Source organism: Rhinopithecus bieti, unplaced genomic scaffold (assembly GCF_001698545.2).
Source record: "Rhinopithecus bieti isolate Rb0 unplaced genomic scaffold, ASM169854v2 scaffold_11944, whole genome shotgun sequence".
NCBI classification, from domain to species: domain Eukaryota; kingdom Metazoa; phylum Chordata; class Mammalia; order Primates; family Cercopithecidae; genus Rhinopithecus; species Rhinopithecus bieti.
Window position 1 is genome coordinate 2,384,429 of NW_016807378.1, and position 19,985 is coordinate 2,404,413.

Below are 19,985 nucleotides of genomic sequence, written 5' to 3' on the forward strand. Positions count from 1 at the left end.
AATATGAACTGTTTTGGCCAGAAGGTTGACTATAGCAGATTGTACTTTCCAAAAATGATGGCAACGATATCCTTCATCTTGACTACTTTCTAAATCCCCTTACTTGGACACAGGGCAGGGAATATCACACACCTTGGCCTGTTGTGGGGTGGGGGAAGGGGGGAGGGATAACATTAGGAGAAATACCTAATGTAAATGACAAGTTAATGGGTGCAGCACACCAAAATGGCACAAGTATACATATGTAACAAACCGGCACGTTATGCACATGTACCCTAGAACTTAAAGTATTAAAAAAATGTGCTGTGTCAGGCACCAAAATAAAATTATGAACATATGAAAAAAAATTTAAGATTTGTGACTCACTCGTGACTAGAAGAATGAGGCAAAAGTGATGCTGCATGACTTCTATGGGTAGCTCAAAAGGCAACACAGCCTCCACCTTACTTGCTAAAAGACTTCCCCTTGAAGCCATCAGCTGCCATGTAAGAAGTCTAATTCCCCTAAGGCTATCATTGATCCTTGCAAAGAACTACATGGAGAGATCCTTATGACATGACGAAGAGTAACATCGGTCCCCTTGCTATTCCATTGCCTTTCTGCCCACCTGCCTCTTTCATCTGATCACAAACACACGAAACACTCTAAGCCAAAACTGCCCAGCGGATTCTTTCTCAAATTCCTGATCCTGACAGAAATAATTGAAAGAAGTAATAAAATGACTGTTGCTGTTTTTAGCCTCTTTGAGATGATTTCTTGTGCAGCAACATCTCCTCTGAATTATTTAGTAAACTAGCTGTTCACTTATTTTTTTTAAAAGTTTACTAAGCCCCCTTTCTTTGTGTAAGGCAGTGTGATATATTTAACCTGTTTTATTTTTTGACCCAGTTTTTACTTTTCTGCCCTAAATTATAACAACCTTAATACAAACAAAGCATGCACTGCCATCATTCATGAATTTACACCTGCTTTTCAGCCATGAAAGAATGTTTCCAATGGCAAGTATTGCATTTTGCAGATCATTCTAGAAAAGTCTGAAAATATTTCTTTATCTCTTCTAAAGTTGTTCAACACCTCTCACATATTTCAATTAGCTAACATACAGGGTTAGAAACATCATGGAAAAGCGAATCCACAGACAATACCTACAAGGAACTCAGATCCTGATACACTGTAATTGGCAGATACCTCACTTTTATTTTTTGAGTAGTTGATGGAAGTGCTGGGATCAGCATCTTCTTTATACAAAAATACTCAAATCCTGAACTCTCCAAAGACTCCACTGTAATGCCATCGTAGTTAAAAAAATAAGTATTTTTATAGTATATCCCACTGTAATTGTGTGGTAAAGACAGTAGGAGATCTTTAAGTTTGTGGGATTTCAACAAAAACAAAAAAGAAAGAAAGTAAAGCTATAGCAACTATAAGAAAACAGAAAGTTTTCCATTTTTTATTAACTTTTTTTTTTCATAACTATGCCATTCCAAACCTGGAAAATTAGTCAAAAACTGAAATAACCATATTATAAGCTGAATGGGTAGCTGAGATATTTCAAGTAATTTTCTAGAAGCATCCTATATTTTTCACATAAAACTGCACCATCCGTTCAAAGCAAAACTTTTGCCCTTAATCCCCTATAATAACTCATCCCTAGGTTTTTAAGAGGGAGAGAAGGGCTCAATTTCAGCTTATAATAACAATGACAACTGTGATGTAGGACATTTCCTATATTATGGAATTTTGGAGGATCAATGACCCAATACGATGTGATCCATAGTTAGTGTCCCCAAAGATCTCCAAATTCTAAGAAATGTCCTAGCATTCTGATTGTGATTAATCAGGTGAGTAAATCTAAAAGTAAAGCTCATGCTAGTGATTTTCCATCTCTCCAGCAAGCTTCCACCACCTTACCAATACATAGTGTATTTACTGCAATTCTTCTTACCGCAGTTTCTGACCTGTCAACATGAGTGCAATCAAGCAATAATGCAGATACTCTATGGCTGACACCCTTCCGATAATGGTGCGATAGGCTGTTGGAATTAAACTTAAAACTGGGGCACCTGAATACTTGGTTTAAAGGATTCATCTTGAAGGAATGACTTACATAATATCCTGTAGGAAAAATAAGCGTCAAAGCATTTTAAATATTGTTATTTAGAAAGAAAACTAAAGACCTAGAATTCAATACATGACGGTAACTTATCCAAACTTTAAACAAATGAGAGTGTCTTACAACACTACCGTTGCTTTTCTGACAAAGTCTTAAATTCAAGAGTCTTCTCATTCACAAAAGGCTATTAAGCCTTATCATAAGCATAAACAAATACAGAGTTAATATGCATTTTAGTGGAAGCATGGGTTGTTTAACAGTCAGAGGAACAGATAAGACAGAGCTAGTCATCATTACCTTGGGCTTCTTCCAGTCATCCTGAGGTAGATATCATACAGGAATGCTGGGGCCTTATGGCTTACAGCAATCCAGTAATGATATAAAAGATGATTGGAGGTTAGATTTACATTGGGCCGTCTGAAGGCCTGTTCGAGAGGATTCCTCTTGAAAGTGGAAATTACATGGTACTCTGAAGAAGAAAAGTTGTGTAACAGCTTTGATAATAACCATGTAATGAAGTTTTGAAAAAAAAAATCACGTTTTTACAATGCAAAATATTTTACCAAAGATGTCAGAGTTCGTTCATTTAAAAAACAAACTTTTCTACTCTCTAGTAGCTAAGAGAATATGGTTATTAGACTGCTAAACTCAAGTGGTTTTATAACTGCCGCTATTCATGAATTTTAATTAGATGAATGAATTTTTTCTAAAATTCACTCTTAAAATCCTTTTAATGTTTTACCTATGTCAGTTTACAGTGTCACTTTCTATATTTCACCTCTCTCGATAGCTTCTTTCTTTCCGTTCCTCTTTCCAGACTCTTATTACTGTACTTACTTAAAAAAGAAAAGGAAAATAATCATCCTTTGCTTAAGATGCTTAAATTAACATACATGAACAGGCTTAAAACAACCCAAAATTAACTTCTGTTGTAATTTACATAGGCTACGTAATGTCAACACAAACGTAGTATCATCTATATTAATACTTTACTGGAAATGTATACTGAGATAGTCACTACAATATAATGCTCAATTTCAGCTTTTACTAAACTTTATGACACAATAAAAGATTACAAAAAAATCTAACTCATTAAAATGTTTATTCTTAAAAGAATACTCGAAAATAATTAAAGTTAAAATCACCTTAGATTTTATCTTTTCTTTTATATGCTGCTACATGGTCAAGGGTTTTAGCACTGGGAAAGGAAATAAGAGTGCCGTAGAGAAAATGTCTAGGACGAAATGGTCAGTAGCAAGATTTACAGCTGAACAAATTGTGTTGCGGGGTAAGTGTATTCAAGTTAGAGGTTAGAATAAGACCTATCACTAAATCGAATGCCAGAAAAATTTTACTTTAAATTGAACACTCATCAACGCAAGCATTGTAAAAATGATTCAATTTCAATGGGTTGTTAAGCTATTTCTATTTAAGTTAATACTGATCTATAGAGACTAGGACGCTATAGGTCTGCTGTGAAGTCTGTGAATTTAAAATAGATTAATAAAGGTTAATAGATATTCTGGCAACTGTATCCTACTCCTAAGCCCCCCGCCTTGCGCCCTCCCGGGGGCCCCCGTGATTATATTACTCTGACTAACATCTTGAATACCACCTCTTGTAGAAAAAAATAAATACATAATAGGAAAATAGGCAACATCAAGACCAAAGGGTGCCCAAAGAGGAAAAAAAAGCATAGTTCCAATCGCATCAAGATATCTACTGTAGGCTATGGCAGAAAGACGTTAAGACAAGGGATAGAAGGTAGGTGGTAAATGAAATAGACAGAACAGGTATACAATTATAATATATTTGAATGAAAAATAATTAAAGAACCACAAGAGTAACGTATTGGTAGGATATTACGTTCTAGAATGGACAGGATAAGAACAAATTGGTAACTCAGATGCCTTAATGTCTCAATGTAAGGTATGTGCGTAGACATTAAACTTCAGGGAATCTTGGTCTTAGATTTATTCCTAAAACTCAAAAACACCAGGTAAAATCATACAAACTTCACCCAGTGGAAGGATTAGTGCTGCCGTTGGTAACAATTAGTAACACCATGATGTTCTTGGTTCTGCAAGACCAAGATGAACCAATTAAGTCATATAAGAGGCAAACATATGCAATTAAGTGGCTACATAGTATATCAACGAAGACATGAGGATGATGGTCATCTTCTATACTAATTACTTATTTAATTACGCGTCCTTAAGATTAGTTTTTACATTAAGTGGACTATTCTAGTGGCGATTACCGGCGCTTCTTCTTCCCTACCGGACCAAGGAATTACTTGATTTTGAAAATACAGACTTTTTGTCTTTCACATTTTTCAACGCTCCTTATATTATCAGGAATGTTGTTTCTTTAAAACATGGAGGAAAACATCAACGACTCAGCTCTTCTTGCTTTGTTGCAGAGGGACTAGTTGAAAAAAAATTATGGACTGAAGGTTTCCTTTGGTGGCCGGAAACAAGCATATTGCATATATCCTTTGTCTTTTTTTTTTAGGACAGAAAATACTGATTATCAAAAATAAGGGAAGAAGCTATTGGGAAGTTTAAAGTTTAAGTATTACCTGTGAATGCTACTATTACCTTTTAAAGGAAAGATGCTCATGGGTTGATTAAAGCTGCTCTGGTTTAATCAATCATGTTTAATATATGTAATACCATGTTTAATACCATGTTTAATATATGTAAACTATGTTCTGTGAATTTCAGCTTTTTATATATACCAAGTTTTAGTTTGGATTAAAAAATCATCCTTAGGGAGTTTTTTTTTTTAATTTTTTTCATTTTTAACCTCTAGTGAACTTGTCTATCCTGTAAGTAATACATGAGCATTAACATTAATTTTTCATTACTACTGATGGGAGCACTTGCTATTGTCTGTGATAATACCAACTTTTGGAGTTGGCAGTGCTATTGCCTAAATATTAGTATGGCAATATCTGGATGGAGGGATTAATTAACATTACTCAATAGGTATGTCTTCCCTTTTCAGTTACTATATATTTAATAAGTGACATTGTCACCTCATATACCTATTAACTCCGGAATACCAGGCTGCCGCAAGACTCATGTTGACAACTACATCTACAGGAACAAGATCTGCAAGGGCATTGTTGGAGGCACGTATTGTTCGAAGAATTCCTTTCCCTGCCTTTGTTGAAATTAAAAACAACACCTTAAGATATATAAGCCACAGTGTATATTTAAAGATATACAAAAGCAGAAAATGTATAGAATATTAAATAAATCAAAAGGTTTACTTACCGCAATAAAGAGACCACTTGGTCCATTAAAGTTATCAATCCATCCCTAATACCAAAAATTTTAAAAGGGGGAGAAGCTTAGAAACATTATGAAGCTAGAGACTTATTATTTGAACTCTACGACCCCAAATATATACTTGGTAGCTGTCTTCTAAAAACTAAAAAACATACTAGATTCAGGCCAGACTATTTCTACCAGTCCCAAACAGAAGCAGTCTTCCTCTGGGATCAAAAATGATTGAGGAAAATCATTTTCAAAGGGTTACCTACTACTCTTCCATTAACTCTCTGCAAAGAGAAATTTATAAAAGACGGTTTATATTGTTAAATACTTTGGCAAAATTAAGCTTGTTCAAGTTTGATTTTATGCTATTTACTAATTCAGTATCCTGAGACTAGGGAAAATGGTAAATCCTCCTCAAAATTATGAATAAAACAGAGAAAAATAGAATAACTGTCAAAGCAACAAGAGATGCTGTCACTTACTACCATTACACAGACCTAGATTTTGCCTAAATCAATTTACCCAACTGGTTTATATTTCTGCTTTCTCTCATTCCAGGAATTCACAAATACCTTAACACTCTGTACCTTTTTTAGCTTTGTGATCTACAGAGGAAGGGGTCTACCTCTTGGAAGGTCTGCTTCTTTTTGGTACTAAGAAACAAACCAAATCTCCTCTGCTTAAGAAAATGTCACAGCTTCTGATTTAATTTTCAATTAGGATTTTTTAAATGTTGATCTACATTTCTATACACCCAGCATCACATTATAGAAACGAAAGTACCAATAAAATTAACTCTATGAACACAAAACAGCTTTGCCATGGTAATTCACCTTTAGTAAATAATACCTGTTCTTAAAGAACTGCCAGCTTTTTATACAACTTAAAATTCTCAACTCCAATTATTTATAAAGGTTTCTAACAACTTACTGGAAAAGGTTCTTTCCAACTGGCACCAACAATCGATGGCCTTACAATTGCCACATTTAGTTTTGCTCCTTCTTGTTGTACAACATATTCTGCCAATGCTTTTGTGTATATGTATGTATTAGGTCTGTCTCCTATCAATTTTGGCGTGATATCATTTACTAGGCCATCATCCATCCACCTGGTAAAGAAATTGCATACAAATATATTTCCAGATATTTTACTATAAAATGAAAAGCTACTTAATTGAACTTTGCACATTCAAACATACCTGTTGTTCTGACTCAAATCATTTGACAACTTTTACTGAAAAATGGAACTCAAGTCTTATTTTCTTAAACATCAACTACAGGTCCACAATCCCTTATCAGCAATTTCTGTATCCAAAAGATCTGAAAACTAAGAGTTCTTTCATAAATCATACGGTGGATAGCAAAATCTGATCTACACTGGCTTACAGTCTTCTTTTTGATACAACTTAGTTTAAACGTTCATATATGTATTTGATGAGGGATACTAACCCAGATCAAGTTAAAGTTTTTTCTTATTACATAGTACATAAGTTATAGTCCCTCTCTAAAGTCCAAATAAATTCCAAAATATATCTGAAACCTTTTAGAAGGTTGCAGATTAGGAAATATAGATCTGTATATAATCACCTAATGAAGTAACATGTTAAATTATATACAGTTACAATTAACATACATTTATAATGAACATAAAAGGCATAAAAGGCCTAGTATTTAAGGTGCAGCACTGCGAATCATATGCTCTAATGAGATTAACAGATACCATGATGAACAATAAAAATAAATTGAACCATGCTATAAAAATTCAATTAGCAACCTACTATGAAGTCAAAAAATTCCTCCAATTCTCTTTGAAGAAACAGTCTACTCTGTTCATCTGTAAAAGGAGGGTGATATGCTAGGTGGTGTCCATGGTTTTTCCTAAACTTCTAATTCTAATACGTTATGTACTTGTTTTCAGTTCTAATATGTTATGTACTTGTTTTCAGGTCTAATACATTATGTACTTGTTTCTCCTTCTTGTCGCTAATGTTATGTATGCAAGTAGACTCAGTATATTGTCATACTCTAATGATACCCATACTAATTGATAAAAAAGCATAAAATGGAGATTATCAAGATAAAATTTTCTTCTGTATATGGAAGTACTTTTTGTATATGAAAGGAAAAGAACATTAATTAAATTGAAGGGAAATTGCTACCCAACTAAGGAAAAATTCCACCATGGAGATGAGATTTGAAAATGAAAGGGATAGTTGACACATGGGGAAAAAAAAAACCTGCCTAAACTCAGGAGAAACTTGAGCCAGTAAGCCTTATTACTAGAATGAGTTTACAGAACAAACCCATGAGTTATCTTAAAATTATGTTACCTAGATTTCTTTGCAGCAAGGAAAGGAGATACAGCATTAGCTTACAAGTTCTTTTTCAGTTTCTCAGATGTTTGTATATATTGTTAGTAAGAGAAAAAGTAAAATGCTTCATTAACTTCCACACTCAACTTTTCCCACAGACATTAAACACTTCTGTCTATTGACCTATGAAGAAAATGAAGTAGATATTTGGGACCATCTAAGAAAACGAGTGAGAAAATAGAAATTAGGGAATTACAATGAAAATGTCTTGGTAATTTCTCATACTTATTTTTTTTTTTTTACAATCTGTTTCCTCATATTAGCAGGAAAGCCTTAAAGAAAAGACTGTGCTTATTTTAAGAGAAAGCAGCAGATGTTAACTAAGTAGTCAAAGTGGACAGAATCTCTGGAAAGAAAGGAGACTAAAAGAGACAGGGAAAAAGAAAGGACGAAAAAATTCAAAGATATTATATAAGGATTAACAAATGCGAAAATATGGTGGATACTGGAATGTTTATATAATTGCAGTCTATAAAAGTAAAAAAGATCTCTCTTTTTCTTGGCTGAACCTTGTCTGTTTGATGAGAAAGCCTAAGTTGCAGCAAATGAGAACAAGGTCATGGTATATACTACCTCATTTAATCCCTATCTATCAATACTCACAAATAATTTTCATGTAATAATTGCTGACAAGATCTCAATCCTCAGAAAGATGATAAACAGTAAGACAAAGGGTATGAATTAAAAGACTATGATTCCTCTGATTCTCTAATAATTAAAGGCCCCTCTATAGATATACTCCATGGGCAGGGGGTGGTGAGTGCAATCCTTTAATAAATTAGAGCCCTGCTATTAAACAGGCAGTCATGGGTCTCCACAGGTACTTCTTGATTGCTAAGACTGACTCCCTGAAAAAGAGAGCATCTAGTATCACTAATAAGATGTTCAGGAGGCTTCCTCCAAATATTACCATTATACTTGGTCAAAAGTGAAAATTACACATCGACTTCACTAACATTTATTTAGATATTAATCTATACAATAAAAAGAATACAGGGGATATGCAAAAAAATTTTTAAGAAAAGAGATAAATGTATGTGTGTGTTTGTGCACGTGTATATGGGGTGTGGTGACGAGCAGAGGGAGAAGAACTTGAATCCAAAGGTTGTTTTTTTGTTTTTTTTTTTGAGACAGAGTCTCGCTGTGTTGCCCAGGCTGGAGTGCAGTGGTGCGATCTAGGCTCACTGCAACCTCTGCCTCCCGGATTCAAGCAACTCTCCTGCCTCAGCCTCCTAAGTAGCTGGGACTACAGGCGCCCACCACCATGCCTGGCTAATTTTTTTTGTATTTTTAGTGAGATGGGGTTTCACTATGTTGGCCAGGCTGCTCTTGAACTCCTGACCTCATGATCCGCCCACCTTGGCCTCTTTTGGGATCAAAGTAAATGTATATAAATTTCAAACAAACATACTCTAAAGAATCAATCAGCTTCTTGGGATCCACAGGTGGTGGATAGACGACTTCATCAATATGCTTTCGATTACAGTAGGCATATGCTGTTGATACATGCATGAACACTTCCAGATTCTTCATTTGTTGTGCAAGGAGAATAAGCTGTCGCGTTGCAATCACATTTAACTGAACAGCATCTCTGTTTAAAAGAAAAGTGACAATAGAAAATTGGGAAGCTATGTTATTTATTTTACCTGTTAAAAAAAATCTCATTTTCATTAGAGAGGTAGAGAAACAGAGACAGAAATTTTTGTTTCTTTACAACTTAGCTTTTAGCTGTGATTGTGTGCATTTTATTTTCATATTAAATATGTTCAATCTATCAGCCGTGTTAAAAAAATTTTTGATTATAAAATAAACTGCATTGTAGCACTTAATAATTAAAGTAGAAATTTAAAAATTATGTAATTGTCCAGGAACAAACAGATAATTTCAGTCTTTAGCTTCTATGCACACATTTTGAAGTCATGCTAGACTTATTTTTAAAAAGTATAATCTTGCATAATATGGATGTGCCACAGGGAGAAAAAAACAGAATGGCTAAGTAATTTTAAAATGTTAAGGTACAGTCACTAATAAGGGTGATACAGCCAGAGAAAACTCAGAAACATTAAATTATATTAACATATAATCAAGAAAGAATATGTGTATTTCCCTCTTTGTAGCAATCAATCCAAACACTTTTCTAAGGCTACCTTATAAAATTCAAAGGGATTATAATAAAACTGGTACATTTGTTACAAGGCATATGCAAAACCCCAAAATAATCTATATATTCCCTTCTTAGAATTTACTTGAAGTAAATAATTCCACAAAAGCAAAAGCATATAAGCAGAAAAGTTATCAATGAAGCATCATGTAATAATAAAAACCTAGAGAGCCCAAATATTCACTATGGAATATGGAATGACTCAATAAAGTAGGTATTTTATCACAATGAAAGAATATAAGTCACTAAAATAATTATGTGAAGTCTATAAAACATGAAAAATTTGTATGAATAATACCAAAAAAATACATACAATATGATGTGAAGCAGGATTAAAAACAAGGCTCTGGAATCAGGACTGTGTTCAAATCCTGACTTGGCCTACCTATCAGGACATAAAGTTACTGAAGTACTCAGGCCTCAGTTTTCTTACCTGGAAATGGGAACAGTAATGAAACCTACCTACTAAGACTGGTGTAAAATTAAACAAATAGCTTGCAAGCATTTAGCAGTATTTCTAACATAGTCATCAAACAGGCAGTCAACAAATATTCCTTAAGGTAATGAGATGGTGGATAGATTTGCTTTCTATTAAACTTCTGTTTACAGCTTTTTAAAAACTGACCAAGAGATCTACTGTACAACATAGAGACTATAGTTAATATCAATGTATTGTTATTTTTAAAAATTATGAAGAGAGTGGATTTTAGGTATTCTCACCACACAAAGTATGAGATAATGAATATGCTAATTAGCTCATTTGACCATTACAATGTATACATATTTCAAAACATGTTGTACACAAAAAATATATACAACTGCTCAACTAAAAAAATAAAAACAAACAAAAGACTTAAATACTCAATACCAGTGAGAAAAATGGCAAAGTAATACACTGTTGTTGATACTACAAACTGACACAAATAATTTGAAGGAAACTAGGACATGTTCAAGTACCAGGAATTACAGAAAAGGTATATTTATTAATCTAGTTAACCTGCTGAAATTAACTCAGAGGAAAAACTTGTTCTAATCCTCATTTTTCAAATAAAAAGAAACTAAAATTCCTTAAAGTTTATTCTAAGTGAATAATACATAAACTGTGATATGTCAACATGATGGAATATCATCAAATCACTAATATAACTACAGAAAAACTTAGAAATACAGAAATTGTTTCTATATTAAGTTTTAAAAGTAAAATTAGAAAGTCTATGTTTATAACAAAGAAAATAATCTTCAAACACAAAGGAAATTTTTTAAGAAAACAAAATAGTTTTCAGTACTTTCCAAAATTCTTTTATTTTCAGTATTTAAGAAAAAAAATCGAACTATTGTTTTAAAAGGCCAGGATATGTCATAGATAGAATCCAGTCCACTTCACTGTAAAGCAGTGCTTTGATGTCTATCACATTTGCAATACAATGGGGATAGGGAGGGTACTGTTTGGGAGAGGAATACAGAGAATATTCTGTTACAGGTTCCTGAGGACAGGACAACAAGTTCTGGGTCACCAGGAACAAGGAATAACTCCAGGAGAGAAAAAAAGTCCTGTGCCATATTTTTTCTTTTAATTTAATAGTATCTGAGACCCTATGAAAACATACTAGAAATAATTTTTTTTTAATGAAATAATTGGGTTGAGCTCTTAAAATCATGGATGCATCTTTTTTTTTTTTTCTTCCTTGTCTCAATTGAGGGAGAAAATCTGTTTAAGTGAAAATCCAACAAGAAAGACATTTCACATAGAAGATACTGTCCACTAGACTATAAGGGAATGCACTATTTTCTTTTGCATTTGCAAAACAATGGGGGCAGAAAGAGCAATGTTTTGGGAAAAGTGCACAAAGGATATTCTGTTACATGTCCCTGAGGATGGTGACAGAGTTTCTAGGTCACCGAAAATAAGGGATAACTTGAGAGGAACACTTCTGTGCCCTGCCTTTTTCCCTTTGCATCTGTACCTGAGAGCCCAAACGTGAAGCCATTCTGCGCCCACATGAGTAATGTCTAGTATCTCTCTGCCAGGCTAGTTAACCTAACTCTGTTTTACCTCAATCCAATTTCTACTCCATTGACCTTCACAATGAGACTCTGACATGCTATATCAGAAGTCACTTAGTACTAAACAAAAATAATATTCTCGTTGTTTTAGTCATACGGAGTCATGAATGTATCTTCAATAAGACAGGCTTTTGGGAGAGGGGTACAAAATGAGAAAGTCTTTGTAATTAGAATCCTTCACTAAATGAAGACATGGAAATCACTTCAAAGAAAAATTTAAGAAGAAAAAAAGCTCAATGACCTGAAATGCCAATACATTTTCTTGTTCGTCTTTCTTCTACAGGCATCTTAGGTTCTTCAAAGAAATCTATGTTGATAATATTTCTAAAGACCTTAAATCAGGGTTCTCATACTTGGCATAATATATACCTGGCAGTGTATTAAAAATGCAGACTCCTGGACCTCATCATCAGATACTTTTAACACATGAAATGAGGTCTGGAAAACTATTTTAAATAAGTTCTCCAGGCCATTTTGACACAAGTCTCTTTTCCACCCTCCTGCCTCTGAGAAAATATTGTCTAGATGAGATCTCATCACTACTGCCACCATTTTTTTTTTAATCTTAATGAAAATACAGACACAGACATTTAGGGAACAATGAGTCAATCTTAGAGTAAGGGGCTCAGTCATCTGTAATTTAAAACATGTCTCCAAAGCTGATTCTGACAGCAATGGTCCTAAAGGGACAAAACAAGATCCAACAGTGACTAAATCACACCTAAGACTCTTGCCAAAAACAAGAACTCTGGAGTATGATTCCAAAATTAAAAAGTCAAACTTTGGCAAGTCTAGGAATATGCATTTTTAACATACTTTCCAGTAATTCTTAAGATTCTTAATACTTTCTAAAGTTTGATAATCAATGACCAACAAACTCAATAGTTTCTTGATCTTTTCTAAGCATCAATCTTAACTTCCATTCCTTTCTGAAAATCTTCCATATTCATACCTTGGGTCTTATCACCCAGAATTCTTCTATTTCTAAAATTTTGTACTATGAATTTTCCCCAAACCACACCATCTGTCCATCTATCTCTCCCTTCAGCCTGGTTTTTGTCCTCATATTCTCCAGTTTCTTGCCTCTCCATTACTGTCAACTCTATTGACCCTGTCTTACTTGCACTTCCTTTACTAGTACCTTCCCTTATACCAGCTAGTACCTTCCCTTATACCAGACCCTATGATGAACTACTTAAGTCACTCCTTTTATTACCTTCACTTCTCCCCTTGCTTTTTTTTTTTTTTTCTTTGAGATGGAGTTTCACTTTTGTGGCCCAGGCTGGCAAAGGTGTCATCTCGGCTCACTGCAACCTCCACATCCCAGGTTCAAGGGATTGTTCTGCCTCAGCCTCCCAAGTAGCTGAGATTACAGGTGTGCACCACCATGCCCGGCTCATTTTTGTATTATTAGTAGAGACGAAGTTTCACCATGTTGGCCAGGCTGGTTTTGAACTCCTGACCTCAGGTGATCCACCTGCCTCAGCCTCCCAAAGTGCTAGGATTACAGGCGTGAGCCACTAGGCCCGACCCTCCCCACACTTTTTGTCAGTATTTCCTTATGAATCCTAAGCCTGATATCTATTTTTCACCTGTCTCAAGATTTAGGAACCACCACATCTGAAAATAAGTGAGCTCTATCTACCTTTTCTCAACTCTAATAGCATTTCATGTACGTTCCTTAATAAATCCTTATTTTCTATCCTATATTATGGTTATTTTGCATATCCTATCTCCTCTAGATCACATGCACTTTGCAAATAAGATCTGTGGGCAATTTATGTTGATTTCTCTTCCAAGGTACTGGGCTTAATGTTGTAGTAACATCTGAAAACTTCCTCCCAATAGTAAAAGCTTCATGCCATTTTTTATTTGTGGGTTAACTTAACAAGTAGTTATGAAGAGTAACTGTTAGTGAAACCCTGTCTCTACAAAAAATACAAAAATTAGCCAGGCATGTTGGCATATTCCTGTAGTAACCGTTATGAGGGAGGCTGAGGTGGGAGGATCACTTGAGCCCAGGAGGTCGAGGCTGCAGTGAGCCGTGATCTTGTCATTGCACTCTCAGCCTAGGCAATAAAGGTGAGACCCTATCTCAAACAAAAACAAACAGTAATTCTTTCATACGAAGTTGTTATACGCCTACCGGGAGTATTAAAGCGTGTCTGACCCAAACCTAACATCCTATTACCACTTGGATGTCAACATACATTAAAATTGCTTCCCAGAAATAATTTCAATGTAATGACAAGGGCTAGATCAATGAACATACATGCCTTGACAAAGGAAGAGAAGAACAATGTAATATGTAAGATGCCTTCTGCTATGGCATCTCTAGTAAAATAAGACAATAATAATGAGAAGGTGTCCTTTTCATTAATGGTAGCCTTGCTTACCCTAGGGGGACAGAAAGAGAGAAAGTTCCCTGAAAGTGCTGTACTTTGATCCTACTTGTAAAGCTTCCCTTTATGAGTTTTACCCTAATCAATGTTTTCTGTTCACTTTTCAAAGCATATAACTTCCCCCGTTAAGTCAATGAGGACTATACCACCATTAGCCAATATCTACATATGCTTTTCATGAAAACATGCTAAGCTTCATAAAGCTGTGTGAACTCTTTGTCTATGAAGGAAATAATAAAAGCCAGAACTATGGGGGCAAAAAATCTATTATACTGACCACTTCACACTAATGAATTTTAGGAAAAGATAAAGCACTGAAAATTAGAGATCACATTCTCAATCTTGGAAATGCTAGTTAAAAACAAATAGACCTATATGCAAAAATATATACACACAAGGACAATTTTAAATGTAAAAAATAAGGAGTTTTGTTAGTTGATGAGGGTATCAGTCCCTTTAAGATTTCTTATAGGTGTTACTTTTAAAATAATTTTAAAAGTCATTTGCATACAGCTTTATTTGAAGATTAATATATGTTCATAGTAGAAAAAATAATATGCAGGTAAGACTAAAAACCTACCTGTAACTGCAACATTCAAAGATAAATGTATTATCAGCAAATATAGAAAGACATGTACATAAATACATCTACACATGTATTTTATGAAAATAAGATCATATTATAGTCCTAATAACATTCTTTTGTCACCTTTGAATCATTAACACATAATGGCTGCACAATATTTTACCTGTCGGCTGCACAGAAAGAGCTAAAAAATAAAGTAACTGCTACACATTCAGATTTCCTGCCATGGACAGGCAAACAGACATCACTTAAATTTCCTGAAGGAAAAAAAAATAATCTTTTGAGAAATGTTACTTCAATTTTATAAATCAGGAAGCTGAGGCTTAAGGAGGTTAATAACTTACACAAACTCACCAGTAAATAAATGATATGGTCAAGATTAGAACTAATGTATGTAATTCCAAAGCTCATAGCCCTTCCATTACAATGCTGCCTCAGCTTCCTCAAGCTTACAATGAATTTGCCTATAATATTATAGTAGGTAAGGTGACCATGGAATAAAATAATTAATGAGAAAATACCTTGAAAACCCACAAAGGACTACTGCAGAGATCTAAGGGACTATTACAGTGCCCTCACCTGGAATACAGGCAAAACATACTGTAATGCTTTGGCACTGAACTGTCACCTTATATAATGTTGACTGATGTTTATACTTCCATATTAGATAAAGACAATATGGGGAATAATATCAAACCTTTTGTAATTAGAACTTAATTTTTAATTTTTTTTATTCCTAATTATTTTGTTTGTAGAGACAGGGTCTCATTATGTTGCCAAGGCTGGCTTCAAGCGATCCTCCCACCTCAGCCTCAGAACTCAATTTTTACACTTCTAAAAATGTATCTTATTTTTAAAATTGACATAACTGTACATATTGATAAGATACATAGCGGTGTTTTGATGCATACAATATATAGTAATTAGATCAGGGTGACTGGCACATCTATTATCTCAAACACTTATCATTTCTTTGTTAGAGCATTCAATATCCTCCTTTTAGTTATTTATCTTTAAAACATTTTAAAGAGAACGTTTTACATTTCAAGTAGCTTTGAAACCTATACCAAGTCTATACCATTTTAATTGGCATGAGACTATACAATTAGATTGACATTATAAAACTGTGCTTTTAGCCACACTGTCAAAAAGAATGCTCTGAATTCAGAACCATTATTTGAAATGCATACTCATTACATTTTTTAGGAATAGTGGACATTTAGAGTCTTTTTCTTGCAACAGGCATCGTGAAAGATGTCTAAATTATTTTTTAAATTAAATTTATGTCCAACATACCTCGCCCCTAGCACTGCCACAAAAGTTTGAAAAAACTTTTTTATTTTAATTTTTAAGTGTGTGATTTAAATTTATAAGCAATTTTACCTTATCCTGTAAAACCTGAGCCTAATTTTATTTTCACAAGGATAGGATGTGAATTAGAAGAATAAAGCTGCTGGGGTTTAGGCTTCTGAAGAAAGAGAAGATAAACACTATTAGTTGTTAAGACTAAGTTTTCTTCTACTCCATTTTTTGCCTCTTCCCTGTTGCATGTTTAAATTCATGGCAACTTCTTCCAATAAACATGTATTAGTTATCCAAGGTTTTTAAACTGAGAAGACGACGAAGAAAATTCTTTTAACACTTGGTAGGACACTGAAAGCCACCGTTAACATATGGCAAATAGTTTCAAATCACATTCAAAACAACTTGACTAAAAAGCAGAATTAAAATGAGATTTTTAAATAACTATACTGAAGTTCAAATATCATATAATTACCTGTACTTACCTTAAATTTTCATTAAACCTTACTGTAGCTGCACAGTGGAATATAATATTTGTAGAATCTATGATCACCTCTTTATCTTCTTCACTAAGAGACAGTTTAGGTTGGGTGAGTTCGCTGTTGATTGCTATAATTTTCTCTCTAAAATCTGGATTTTCATCTCTCAATCTGTCAAAGAGCTATCAAAGGGGAAAAATATTTTAGGGCAGTATTTTTCCACTTTCTAACACTCGTTATCACCATTTTTTCCCACCAAGGATGACTATTTTTTTAGAAACTTAAACTATGCAATTCCTAAAGTTGCTATTCTTAATTGCTATTATTCTGTATAGAAAACACCCTATGAGTCCTACACAATCATCCCCATTTTGCAGATAAGGAATCTGAGACTCAGAGAGGTTAAGGAGTTTGCTAAGTACATAAAGCTGGTAGTTCAGAGTTGAATTTCAACTGTCCATGCCTTGGCTGATTAGATTGTATCACCCCTCAGAACAGACTTCAGCAATACAGACATCAGGACAATGTTTAAAATGATCATTCAGATTTCTAAAATCTAGATGTTAATTTTCACTTCACTTCATTTTATTTTATTCCCTTTTGGTAGATTAGAGAAAACATGATTTACATTCTACCTAAAATTTTAGAACAAATTTTAAAAGGAAAACAAAGTCAACGTGTTAAAGGAAAAGTTGGTAAGCAAATGCAAACTAGAAACTGAACAAACTTTGGAAGTATTACATATACAGGATTTAAGGTGCAAATTCAACATTCTTTAAGTGTACCCAAAGGAATAAATTTTGCTAGACAATCAGATCACAAAATGATTACAGTTTAAAGGCATATTCAATTGTGAGTCAAGTTAAACTTTTTATCCCAGATTTGACAGAGGAACACTGATGCTACCTCCAGGTCACTGCTCTAACACATTTGAAGTTCATACTTGCAGTTTAATGGGAGTCTTAACTTAAGGAGAAAGAAAAATAACATGTCAGTGCTCACTTTTACCTTCCTGGATGACTTTAGTATATAACAGTCTTCCCGCTCCTACTGATAGCTTCTACTGCTACTTCCACTGCTAGCATATGACTTGAATATTAATGTGTTCTTTTTTTTTTTTTTTTTTTTTTTTTTTTTTTTTTTTTTTTTTTTTTTTTTTTTGGAGAACGGGGTCTCGCTGTATTACCCAGGCAGGTCTCGAACTCCTGGGCTCAAGCTATCCTCCCGCCTCTGCCTCCCTGAGAGCTGGGATTACAGGCGTGAGCCACCGCGCCCGGCTATTCTTATATTAATAAAAACTTACTATTTCATATGAGCCAGGCAGGAACCTTCTAGATTCTAAAGACACAACGAAATGGCCTTTGGTCCAAGTAAATGTATAATTAAAATATAGTGTTCTAATTAATAACAGATAAGCATAGGAGAAACAACCAACCCAGCTTTGAAGGAACACACACAAGCTGGCTTCTCAGAGAAAATGACATTTAACAGAATATGTGTGTGTGTGGTATGTGTGTGAGTTAGGGACAAAAGCGAGGGAGGAAGGCCCTGAAATTGCAAAGTAGAATAATAGTGTTTCCAGGCAGAGGAAGTAGGATGTATAACCCCCTTAGAAATCAGAAGGCATTAACATGCTTGGGAAATTAAAAATAATTCAGTCAACCTGGAACATAGAGTATGCAGGAAAAAGCGGCTAGAGTTGTATGGAGATAAGAAAGGCCAGATAACTGTGTCTTTTAAGCCACGTTAAAAAGATGAATTTTATTTGGGAGTAATGGTGAGCTATTGATAGATTTTTTTTTTTGAGATGGGAGTCTTGCTCTGTTGCCCAGTGCAGTGGTGCAATCTCGGCTCACTGCAAGCTCCACCTTCCAGGTTCACACTATTCTTCTGCCTCAGCCTCCTGAGGAGCTGGGACTACAGGCACTTGCCACCACACTCAGCTAACTTTTATTTATTTTTAGTACAGACTGGGTTTCACCATGTTAGACAGGATGGTATCGATCTCCTGACCTCGTGATCCCCCCGCCTCGGCCTCCCAAAGTGCTGGGATTACAGGGGTGAGCCACCACGCCTGGCCACTATTGACAGATTTTAAGCAGAGAGGTGATACAAGCATGTTCATAATTTTTTAAAAATCCTTTGGCAGTAATGAGTTTTAGGACACTCTTGTGGTTACCCATATCAAGATATTTACTGGTCTGAATCAAAATAATGGCAATGAGAGATTCAGGATGGAACATTCAGGATTTTGGCCAATGAGTGGATTTGAGAGATAAGGAATGCAAACTTCATTAGGGTAGGGTCCATATCTATTTTGCTCAGCATACAAGTCCAAGAGAGCAGATCTTGCCTGGCAAGATAAATACTTTAAACATTTGTTAAGTGAATAAATTAAGTAGACTGAGGAACACAGGGAGAGAAAGAAGCACTGTTTTGGAGATACAAATTCAGTCTTGTAACTGTCGAGTGTAAAGTGCCTACATGACACCCCAGAAGACAGGTCTAGTAGAGGTGACTGGCTTTGTGGGTCTAAGTTCAGGGAGAAAGCTAGACTATCAATATAGATTTTATTAACCACATACAGGTGGTAACTGAAGCCCGGGGAACAGGAAAGAGTTTATCCAGGTAGCAGCAATAGTAACTACCCATGATCCTAACTATATGAAACTAAATCCAAATCTAATTTAAAGAACATCCATTCATCTCACATAAAACAGAGGGAGGCAGAGTAACCATCTCACTGGACCTAGTAAGGTATCAAGGCCTAAGCCTGAAACTTGAAGAATATTAATCCTTATGGGGCAAGCAGAGGAAAAGTAACCTAAGGAATGACTTAAAAAGTACTTTTTAACACCCTGAAGTCATATTTCTTCATTCTCCTGATTGCTGATGACCTTTAATTCCCTTTAATATCAGCTATCTATACCACTACCACGAGGACATGATCATGCTGCTCTTAAATTTGCTAGATCTTAAATGTGATATTCTTCCCTTCTTTAGCCAACATCTCTTTACTCAATACCATCTTTTCTGGTGCTTTCAACCCACTAGTACCCAATTAGTTCCTACTTTACTAAGTTTATGAATGCCTTTTTAATAACCTTGATTCTCTTTCCTGAATTTACTTCATGATCAACTACTTCATTTTAGTTTTTATTTTTTTGAGACAGGGTCTCACTCATCATCCATGTTGGAGTGCAGTGGCGCAATCTCGGATCAC

General features: G+C 34.7%; 1 protein-coding gene across 1 annotated transcript in view; it reads right to left on the reverse strand.

The window, feature by feature from the left end:
• The window catches only part of FAR1 (fatty acyl-CoA reductase 1), a 69,430-nt gene that overhangs the window by 19,628 nt on the left and 29,817 nt on the right, over positions 1-19,985 (reverse strand). The window contains 7 exon segments of the mRNA XM_017881559.1: positions 2,411-2,600; positions 4,141-4,193; positions 5,163-5,281; positions 5,395-5,439; positions 6,328-6,505; positions 9,180-9,359; positions 16,769-16,944. Of these exon segments, the coding sequence (XP_017737048.1) occupies positions 2,411-2,600; positions 4,141-4,193; positions 5,163-5,281; positions 5,395-5,439; positions 6,328-6,505; positions 9,180-9,359; positions 16,769-16,944 (941 nt within the window).